We start from the raw sequence: 12,007 nt of genomic DNA, 5'->3' as shown, positions 1-12,007 counted from the left end.
CTCCATCGCACAAGCAAGTGGCTATCACGACTCAGTGGCCGAGTGGATAACGTGATGGCGTTTGAAGCGAGGGTACTAGGTTCGAGTCCCAGAGTGAACATCAACTCTGAGATGCAGGTACATCCAGCTGACGAATCGCAAATAGGACGAAACGCGCGTCCTGGATTCCAGTGCTAGCCACTATCCATCTCTGCTTACTATTTCGTGTATTATTTGAAATTTCGAAAACTTAATTGTTAATTCATTAAGTTTTTATTACTTTGACCTAGTTATATTTAATGTATGAGATAGTTTTAAATGGGTCATTTAATACACTAAAACTGACAGCTAACGATCAAGACTTTTTGAAATTATACTAACATACTCCTCTAATGATTTCAGATCTAAAACATATTATCTTTTAGCATATACAATAACAAGATTAAGATCATAAAGAAACCATCTAATTGATTTTATCTAACGATGATAAAGGCTTGATACCATTGTCAGGTGACCATTAACCCAATTTTAATACTTTCTGATAAGACATTTCAGTAACTTTCTATAAACTGAAAATCCTTTGATTATTTGATGCCTGTTAACTTAAGATAAATGCTTTATGTAATTAGTGCTAAGTTAAAGATAAATATTATGAATAATTCGCATTATTAATGCATGGTTACTAAGCTTGTTTCGATTTCTATATTTATTTGTTAAGTTTCCATTTTTAGCAGACATTTACTTTTCAACCAAATTTTTGTCTATTTTGCTTGGAAATATGCAACATGAAATGATCCAATGTTATTGCAATATTCTCAGCTCTTAAGCTAATCTTTATAGAAGTTAATAAAAAGGAAAAATTATTTTTAAATGAATATATGAAATGTCTGCAAACCATTATGAAGACATGGATTTCCGAGAGATGAATGAAACGTTTAAGTATTACATCATAACAAATTTCAACCAATGTTATTAAAATTACGAACTACTTAGAGATCTCAATCAGATTGTTTTTATTGAGAAAGTATGGAGATGTAAGAAATGATTTAAAAAAGTGATGAGAACTTCAGATCTAACCAGTTTTATATTAGTTTTTGTTTACCAGATGGCATACCAAATTTAGGTAACGAACTTCATATATATAGTAAACTACTTACAGAGAACGTTTTTATGTCCTAAATACTTCTTACAGAGTGATTTCACATTATATTGACAGTGATATATATATATATATATATATATATATATATGGTAAAAATACTTTTAAAGATTGTTTAGATTAATGTACCTTTCTGTTTACTTTTTGGGTTCTGTGAAATGTCACTGAGCCCTTAACGAATTACTGAGCAAACAGGTCTCTGAATCACTAATAGATTACCATGGTTTAACAAGTTCAAGGACTACCAATGCGGATTGATTGATTACATGCTAAGGATAGGCGCATGAGGTCTTGCATCGTACCTGTTTGATTTGCTAATATCAAAATATGTCGTGATCGTTTGAAGTTTTATCACCCGTATATCATGATAGTATACCCCAGACTGTGTTAAACATGACTCATGACGTTGATGTAGGTTGTAAAGGCACACTATTCCCGGCAACTCGAGTAGATTACCGAGACTTCTGATCTTAACTTTGTTTCGAATTTTGTCATAACCCTCTCTTAAAACTTATAGTCATCTTAACTTTTAGATGGTATGAATGCAAACTATACTGAAGAGACTGATTTAAGAAAAAATTGTGCATTTGGAACTGTTCGAATTTCTCCACATATGACTCACAGCATGTCCTGTAGACCCGGATCTCAACTGGTTATTGTTGACCTTCAACTTGTCACTATCTGTCTCTTTTATTTTATTGTATCTCCCTTTGATTTGATTCTTAGTTCAATATTTCTTCATGACTCTTCCGATTGTTCGACAGATTGAATCCATTCCGATAAGTCTGTGGATTGTCGACCGACTTCAATGCAAAGCTTTTAGAAATTCTCTGGTGCTTTCAGTATTCCGTCTGTACAATATTTTAATATTTTCTCAGTTAAATGCTTGTCTACAGTAGTTCACATTCATTAGTATAAGTGATGATACGTTAAAGCATTTGACTGCTTATTGGTGTTTATGCAGGTGAAGATACAGAGCGCGTGCACTTTATCCAATGTAATGTTTTATGTAGTTGGAACAGACTATTTTTTAGACGATGTTTGGTTTTTCTTCCTATGCCATTTCGTCCCTTGATTTGCATGCAATTGACTGAATTGATTTTGCTGGTTTGTGTACCACACCTAACCCAAACGGCCTCATAATCTTGTTGTAACTTCTGGTATATCTTCAATATACGGTACGATGTTGCTATACTTGATTTCATTCCTGCTGATGAGTTGCGTTGATATTTTTTATGAAGTTGCATGGACAGCCGATCTTTCTCAAGGTATTTATCAGATATATTTATCCATTTTTCTACCACATAAATGTGCTGCATAGCATTTTCGCTGACTTAAATAAAGTTTCTAAGTAGGTGGTTTTGTGAGTTCATGGGTTGTTGCTGCTCAAACTAAGAATTTGTTCTGTGTAGGTTGGCTTCCAACATGGATGTTGACGTACTTTATCTTGCCTTATTGTCTATTCAGATGTTCTGTTCAATTAATATCCTGGCATTAAAGAAATAGAAACCCTAAGAAGAAGTAGTAATATTAATTTAATAATCTTACAATGTATACGACACTAATATGACTATTAGTCCCTCAGAAACAAAAGCAACCGCATTATCGCATCATCATAAGGTTATTATTATATATGATCTGATTCGGCTTTTTCTGGCATAATTCCATCTCATCTAAAGTAGTGGTGCACTTGGCAATCGTCACCTTACGTTTTTGTACCAACTCATACTAATATATATATATATATATATATATATATATATATATATATATATATGTTACTCATCGTACATGGATACAGGAAATGGCATTGTAGTGGCATTGAGTTCTAACCACATATCCTCAAAGGTGAACGTGAGACAACTGGTAAAAGAGTTATTCAACATTTAACGCAGAGGAAAACCGAACGATGGAGAAGCCGGTAAGAAGGAATTCAACTAATTCAATACATCGGGTAACATGGCTCAGCCTTGCAGGCGTGGTCACTCTGTATGAATCGTATTTACTCGTATTAAATATATTGTTCTATCTTCAGCCTAAATGTTTTCTCCGTCATATATTGGTAATTGTTACGATACGATCAGTCGGTGTAGACAATGATGTGATCTCCACGTACGATCTTATAGATTAAGCAGTTACATCATGACAAATCTACAATTTTAGGATTAGGTCTATTATTGAAGTAGTACTATTAACGGAGAAGACCATAATTCCACAGCATCGACCGAGAGGTAAGACTTTGATGTAAGCCGGAAGTCACACTATTTCCATCCAACTTGAGTAAGACCTTGATCGTTTTCATAGATCGCCTTCCGTGACGATTCCTTGTTTGGTTCATTAAATGATGAGTAAATAGTAAATAACATACATTAGAGGAAAACTTTCATTCTTCGGTCATTACAAACTTTACTCGATGAAGCGATTTACCTTTAAACGCATTATATGCACTTAAACAGATTCAGTATTCTGAAATTTATTGCAAGATTTTCAGCAGTTGTACCATTTTTACAATAGACAAAGTCTTCGAAGTAATTTTTACTTCATTGTCCATCATAAAATTAAATGGTAAGCAGTTTTATTTTGTAGATTTTAATTAGTAACAATGTTTCATACTCAAAGTTCAACTTACATAACCTGTACTTTAAACTCTCAAAATTGTTCGTTGACCATGTAACTTTGTGTATTCAAAGGTGTAAATCATGTCACTTTTGATTAAAAAAAAACACTAGCGATGTGATTCTGTTGCGCTGAGTTTGTTTTAATGGGTGATGTTTCCTTCAAGGTTATTTACAGCACTTAAATATGGCAACAGATTATCGCTAATCATACCTACACTGCACACAATGCCTTTCCATATTGGCGACAAAAGCGGTCATTTCGATGCCAACCAAAACAGATTCAATCTTCAAGATCCAGGTTTCGGGCCAAGTGAAGGTGTTTACAATAATCGCATGGACCCTCGATATGGCAATATGAATGTGAGTTTCTATTCAAAGTTGCATGGGCTATATTTGTTTTCGTGTAATTTATAAAGGCTTTTCTACTGGTAAACATTTAACGCAAAAAGATACGAATTATACACCAAAATGAGTTGTTGATCGAGTGCTTAGATTCGACTGGTTAGCTACTATAGCAATAAATGTTGTGTATAATTATTATGTATCTACAAATCTCTGTATTTCGATCATACACTTTTACGGATAATAATCCAGATGTAAGGCAAAAACATCACCGTGTGCCAAAATATAGTACTTTTCTCAGAGTTATATGTAAAGACCTAGACCATTGTACATTCCAAGCGTTTTTCCCATTTCATTAGGAATGTAAACCGAATCGGTCGATGTTTTTTTTATCCATGTAGGCTTTGTAAAGCTGACATGTCGGCTGTATCATGAATTAACTCTAGTGCACTAAATGAGTACTCAACGTTTCAGATTCAATTTACTTCAGGAGAATATACTTTCTGTAATTGTTCTTAAACATAATATCATATTGAATGTGTAGTTCCACGCGAAAAATTTCTGCTAATTTTAAGCGCCTAACGAGCTATGTGCATAACGTTTTCGCCTAGATGTCAGTAAGACGTCAGTTATACGCTACTGTGTTATCTCAACTTTGATAGGTCCTTCAGTGTAGTAAAAGTTTACTATTAAATACACTGATATCGTTTAAAATACTTACAGTACACCAAAATATATACCAAGCTTAGGTTAGTAATGGAGTCGTTATTATCATTCATTTATGTTTTGGTCGTAGGCCTGAGGACATTGCGTCGTGTTCACATCCGACAAAAATTCAATTTATTCACAAGACTTTTTGATGTATTTTGATAAATTTCTTTAAAAGTGTGCATATAATTCAAGTTGTTCAGAGTCTCTTGATATTCAAACATTTACATCCTTAGGGTGAATATATCACTTACCCTCTAAATGACATATTTAGACGTCATATTGTACTCTTCAATTAAGTTCTATTCCTGAATTTCGTTTATCGATGCATCGTGATACGTAAATTGTTCACATATGACCAAGTAAAATTCTCGTGCGCTTTCAGTTCTGTGGAATATTTCAGTGAAATTAGTTGAAACGGTACCATAACTATTAGTTAGTTATTCTAATGACAGCAGTTGTAAACTGCGAAACGATTGTAAAATTTGATCTTAAGAAATGATCACTTGTTTACTGGACTTTGAACTTCAACATCTTGATAGATGCAAACATTTCCTGCAGGATAGCGAGATAATTAAAATCGATGTTTACACGCCAGAAGTGACAATGCTTCCTTAGAAACTTAATCATTTATCTTCTACCAAATCTAAGATACTTATGTGATCCCATATTCATCACTACATGACTTTGTCCGCGTTCTTAAAAAATTGGTGGGTAAAACTCTACCTATAAAACAAGCCTCTTCTCAGAGAAAACGTACACGTGTATGTAAATGTTTCCACCACACAGTTCATACTAAAAATTCGAAAATATTTTTCCTATGTTTTGGTATTACATCTCATAGCCAAACTATTACGGTGGGGTGCCTGGAACATTTGGAGGAAATGGGATGTACGGACAGAACATCTATAATCAGCAACCAGGCTCTCAAGCCTGGAATGCGGGAAGACGACATTTAAATGGCTCGGATTCGGTGAGTAAGCAAATTTAAGCAACGTTACTTTAATAGATATCACCATGCTCTTTTGAATATTATCACTCTTTTGAATTGCTTAGATCATCATGAATTTATTTAAACATCGTGCAATATTATGCGTCAGTATGACAAATGTTATAAATATGCGCGAAAACGTAGCACGCAGTTAGTTTTGACAACAATTGTCTTTTTTGAAACGTAGAATTAGTCTTGATCGTTACCTGAATAATGTGGGACAGGCGTAAGAATTAATCACGAAAGGAGTTTCGAGCTTTGGCCATTTGTAATAGCGTTTACTATTCCCCATTTCTAAACAAAATGGTTGATCGGAGCTTTTTACAACTCAAAGTAACCAAATTATAAGGGAAGGAATGATAACATCGCTTATACAGACGTTTTATAAACATCTCACAACTTTTATTTAGTCTACACTGAAATTGTATACAAAGTTCGACTTCCAACATTCAGAGTTTTTTAGAAGGCGTTTCCAGCAAAGCACATCAATAGAAAACGCTTTTCAACCGCAAATGTGATTTGTATAAATTGTTGAGGCAATAATTATTCGGCCAACACATCTTCAACAATTCTTTACTACTCTGGAAAGTTGCTTTACAAATTCGTGTAAAATAGGTTGTCAAAGATTTTATTTCGCTTGTCCTTCTCAATAAATGGGAGGAAAACAGTCTTTATGTTCATCAACGGCGTTATTTTCATTACACCTATAGATCACATAGTGACGATTGTGAATGCATTCAAATGCTATTTCTAGAAGCTTTTAAATGAGAGGATATAAAATAATCACAAGGTCAGATGATAGAAAGTACTCTAAAAGGGAACCTAAAGCACTTTTTCACAATGAAAGCATATCGTCAATATTTAATTACTTTGAGTAATACTCCAGTATGTAAAAGTCTGCAAAGCGAATGCTCGTGTTTAATAACCATAAATGTAACGAAACTCCTACTGATCTATTTAGTCGTTTATTAAATCTAACTTGAATGTCACGTCCACTGAATAACAAACTAGCAATCTGATTATTATTATAATTATTAAGAAAGATGAAAAAACTGTATTTATTAGTTACGTTGCTTATATTAAGTCAGCAACTCGAACGTTTTATATTAAGTTCTTATTATTTCCTCATTTCAGGATGACTCTGACATTGATAAACGCAATTTCAGAGGTTCAGGACCGGGTTGGAAGTACGTTTGATTATTAATTTTGCCTGTGTAACTTTTTTGAGCCACAAAATGTATTGATGGTTTCTTAGGATTCACACTAATCAGAATATACACAAAACAAAAGAGTATTTCACAAAAGATTATTCACATCTCATCTTGAAAAGTTAAGTACTTGAGTCACTTGGTCATCTTATGTTGGCAGAAAAAATATTAGAGGCTAAGAGTCTATGAAAAATACTTAGTTCGTAGTTTTAGACCTTGAGATAGTCATCAAGAACGACTCAATAGCCAGCTTTCCTTAAGAGCTTGGTTTCTCTTGTTTAAGGTTGTATTTATTCAAACGGCTGAAGTGCAACAACAGGATTTGTATCAGTTCACGTTTAAAGTGAAACATTTGCAATTCTTGATCGTGTTAACCCTCAACCAAAAAAGTTCTTATGACAGTTATTTTGAAGTAATTATGGTACTTTTTAGTGTATTTCCCTTAATTGTACATATTATTTCAATGCTGACATTTCCAACACTGAAATGCATTGATCACTAATTAGTATCCCTTAGTTTTCATTTTATTTAAGAAGAGAATTCGCGAAACGTTCACTATTTTTGTCGTTGATAAATACCGCATTCATACTGCTTTCTTTGTTAAACCGGGTTCTCATCTTCCTGATAAACCGATGTAACTGATCTCAACAGAACCTACTATGAATTGTAAAATGACTTACCTTTTTCAATCTTATTGTAACATCGACTAAATATGTGTCAGTTTTGTGAGCGATACGAATAAAATCCATAATTTTCGGCCAGTGCTCAAGAAATTAAGATGTACTTTATCTGCTTGAACCACTATATCTTGTTATGAATACTTGATCTTTAGTTTATTAATGATGCTTCGCGTTGATTGATGATGTCTGGTGTTTTTGTGAGTGGCTAATTTGTTTTTCTGTAACAAAAAATGGAGAAATAATATCACTTAACTAATTACTCGAGTAACACAGATACATACATCAAAAACATAAAAACTATAAATACAAAGGTTAAAACAGTTATTTCGTTAAATAAACCTTCTGTGAGTGATGAATCAGTCATGGCAAAATCGTGTGCCTAAGCATGACAATATCAATGTCAATAGTAACTGTTACTTTATCAAAATAACTGTGGCTTCATGGTTTGGAATAAACAACGCTAAAGTCTATAATGCGTGTACAATTTTTCCTTTATTTTGTAAAATAGTCAGGGACGACATGGTTCACATTCAAATCGACGTGGTCACTCTAGCGATCGTGGTTCAAGTTCAGAGTAAGTAGGGCATTTTTATTACAAATAAAGGAATTCGGTAATGGTCCATTTGTCTGTTGTTGTATAGGTTTTGTAAAACATATTTTACCATACGTGTTTAGGTACATACATTTCTAATCCCACGACATTTCATAAATCCTGAAGTAGTTTTTCAGCGGTTAAAAAAAACACTAATTTAGGTCAGTTATCGAGTAAGCAGTTGTTTAGTATGAATAACTCGATCATAATCACGCCTTTACACACATGGTGCAACCAATTTTGTAAAATCGTTACACTAATAAGGGGAGTATAAAATTCAGTTTTTTTAGTACAGATAAATTTAAAGAAACATCAATCACTATTAATTAGCTCTAGAAAGTATACAACCAGAAATTACTTCTGCAAAGACTAGAGGACAATAGCAGCTATCTAGAAGATTGTTACGTTTACATTCTATATGCTTTAAAACGATCTTATGATGGTGCAAAGTACTAGAAATTTCTGAAGAAGTACAAGATGAGTTTATACTTCGCAAGTTTTCTGTTTCAACACTTGCTAATCTACAGAACAGGCACATTAAAACGTCAAAAAATGACTATTATTGGTGAAAAACATTTTCTTTTTGAATACATCACATTCTAAAACTCTAAGATCGTATATATAGATGAGTTTTTACATGTAGTAGTTTGTCGTAAAATAGAGGAGTTTTACAAAATGATCAAAGACATTAAAACTCGTTCAAATGAGGGTCAATGAAAATTTAATAATGTTGCATAGTATGGTTAAGATTATCAAAGTATTTTAAGTGTTGAGTATAATAATTCATAAGTAGAAGTATGTTGTTTAAATGCAGTTAAAGTTTTCGAGTATAAAAAATAATGTGGTTGCATCATTCGGCAAAGCAATTAAAAACCATCAAGATCTTACGCTGAGTAATAGTTTCGGAAGTAGTAAAAGTTAATTATCCATGAAATAGAAGATAAAGATGGTTGTCTACTTAATGAAGGAAGAGATGAAAAAGGTAATAAAAAGCTATTATAATTTGTAAAACCTGAAAGGATACCAAGACCAAGGGAGAACAAGAAACAGGATGGGCTCCTTCTGTGTATAGAGTTTGAGTTTGAAATGGTGAATTGGTGTTGACTCGATTGTACCGAAATTGCTCATCCAAACCTTTTTGAGCTAGTTCTTCTTACTTTGTGGAGGATTTTGAACAAAGATTCATGTAGTGGAGTATTAGTTGGATAAAGCCATTATTAATAATGATAATAATAATAATAATAAGCACGTGTTCAAGAACTGAGCTTTTGATCGATTTATATATCCATTTAGATAACTCTGCGTGGTGGTGCTTGGATAATGGTTTACCAAGTGTGTTATTTGTAAGGCCGGTATAAATCGCTCCACAAAAGCAAGTAAACTGGTTGAATCACATTGTAAGGGTTCAGTAATTGTCATCACTCGATTATGTTCACAATAGAAGCTTAGTTTTTTAATATGTTGAAATTTGATAGATTCAGCTTACATCAAGTTAGATTTGAATTCAATAACATTGCGGAATTATTTTAAAAATATAACAAACTTGTGTCATAGAATTAATGTATTTAACAAAATGTTGCTTCTGGAATAGCCTGGATTAGCGTCTGAATTAATAATAGGGATTTAAGTAGTTGAGTGTTATGGCCGTTTCATCTATCTCGGGAGCCTTATCTGCTCTTTTGGGTTGGTGTCGGGCGAAATCTTGATTCAAATTCAGAAAGCTTAATTATATTCGGTCTGCTAATCAAAGGATGGGTTTACAGCATAGAATTTCACTCTGTTCTACTATAAGGCTATAAAATATGGTTAATAAAAATAGAGGATATTTATAAGTCGTCAGTATTCATTTATTTTAGAATCCCGGAGTCGACAATTAGTTGGACAGGAATAGGGTACCCGGCAAAGATGACAAATTGGTTAGTGAGGAAGCAAATCTTCATTAACCGGGCAGTGTAAGACATGTGTTACGTATGCTCAGTCACCGCTTATCTCGCTGGGCGGTGTTGTCTGATGTGAGAGTAGATAGTAAGAAAGCTAGTGGTAGCCCAGCCAAAACAGGGCATCATTCCATGAAGCCGTTGATAACTGAACTGACCCATGGTAATGGATGCAGACTAATTGACTGAGATCCAGGAGATCATCGTAACAAATGGTTAGAGACTGTGAATAACATAGTTCAAAACTGTTTATAATGACATAGGTAGGTTCACTCTTTGCCTTTCCTTATATTCTAAGTCCATAAACTCTTCAGCCTTTTTATTTTGCTGATTTATAATTTCTTGAATCGTATCTTCGATGCTTATTTCTTTATTACGACTGATATTACTACTTCTTGTGCTAGTCTATGATTTGCCTTGACGTATTCACCACGCTGTGTTAGTTGTAGCAACTTGAACCGATGTACATAAGTACCGAGCTCTACGTTGCGTATGACTGATTGATATACTGATGTTTAACTAGGAAATTGTACAACTGTTTAAGGGATACTGAATTAGAGGAATAATGGTACTCAATGATCAAATAGACAAGTAATAACAGGGTAGTTTTTTAACAAGTAAACTATATTTTTCTCAATAAATCAAAGTTGACCTACTTTCTTTTACCAGTGAAGGAAGGCGTAACAGACATTGGCGCTAGAGAAATTTTGTCAATGTTTATCTGGTCCGTGTTCTTTCTGAACATTTGTCACTATTGGTGAGTGATTTATGTATTTCTTTACATAAAAGTATGTTGTATTGAGTTGTAGCTCTGATCTGAAAATACATGTATAACAGTGCACACTGACTGAGTTGACTGTCATCACAAGCAAACAACTACATTCACTGACTCCAAGAAATAAATAACCGTTGTGTTTATTCCATATTTATTTTCAGAATTATTATTGATATTCATATTTCGATGAATTTCACCTAGTTGTTTATTAATTTTAACTTACTTAAAACCTTTTTTTCGCTTACATCATCGGATGAAGACAAGTGCGAACACATGTTTGACTGGGAAGACATTAACATCTTAGTTTGAGGTAACACATAAAATATCGAAAAACGTTTTGAAAGCTTTACATTCTGACCGGTCAGTAAACATATTAAAATAGACCTAAATAATCAACTAGTTAGAATAAGGGAGGAAGATCAAAATAAATGTGCAGATAATCGCAAGACTATTACTAACAAAATCCAATAAAACTCGATGTTAACAACTCTAAAATAGGGGAACTCCATTACTTTACTTTTATCTGAGGTTTTTGCTCTTCATGCTGCCCAGATAGATAATGAAGGGTTCACGACTGTGCCACAAAGCTCATAGAAGGCGATTTCATCAAAGCCTCATCATTAAAAATAAGGTAATCAGTGGTTGGAAGTTATTGATTATCATTGAGTTAGCTGACGATACGAGGAGATTAGCAGAACAATATCTGTTAATTCCGTAAGCTCAGCGCAATATCAACTTTCATTAATCATTAATAATTCTATATGTTTACATTATTTCAACACACCATAAACTACATTAAGTACTTTTTCTTTATGATTTTCAGATTTTTGATATTACCTTTTATTCAAAGAAATCTATAAAATGAATGAAATACAATTAGAATGTGCTTATTCGATATTTACTTACGTTTTGGTTGATTTGTTTTTTTTAATATTGTGAAATACACTTTCTATATTCGTCTTCTGTCTATCTTTTTAATGACTCACTAATTCAGGTGAGTTCTCAGTGTGCGAAACAT

At 33.2% G+C, this 12,007-nt stretch overlaps 1 protein-coding gene across 1 annotated transcript; it reads left to right on the top strand.

The window, feature by feature from the left end:
• Window positions 1–3,981: 3,981 nt before the first annotated feature.
• Smp_195070 (conserved Schistosoma protein, unknown function) lies at window positions 3,982–10,914 on the top strand (the record flags this gene model as incomplete). The annotated part of the gene is made up of 5 exons (XM_018789885.1): window positions 3,982–4,116; window positions 5,651–5,779; window positions 6,932–6,984; window positions 8,194–8,259; window positions 10,884–10,914. The coding sequence occupies 5 exons, from the start codon at window positions 3,982–3,984 to the stop codon at window positions 10,912–10,914; spliced, it is 414 nt and encodes a 137-aa protein (XP_018655284.1).
• Window positions 10,915–12,007: the final 1,093 nt, after the last annotated feature.

The sequence above is a fragment of the Schistosoma mansoni genome, chromosome W (genome assembly GCF_000237925.1).
Source record: "Schistosoma mansoni strain Puerto Rico chromosome W, complete genome".
Taxonomy (NCBI): domain Eukaryota; kingdom Metazoa; phylum Platyhelminthes; class Trematoda; order Strigeidida; family Schistosomatidae; genus Schistosoma; species Schistosoma mansoni.
Note: the sequence above shows the minus strand (reverse complement) of the source record. Positions and strands in the feature narration are given on the sequence as shown.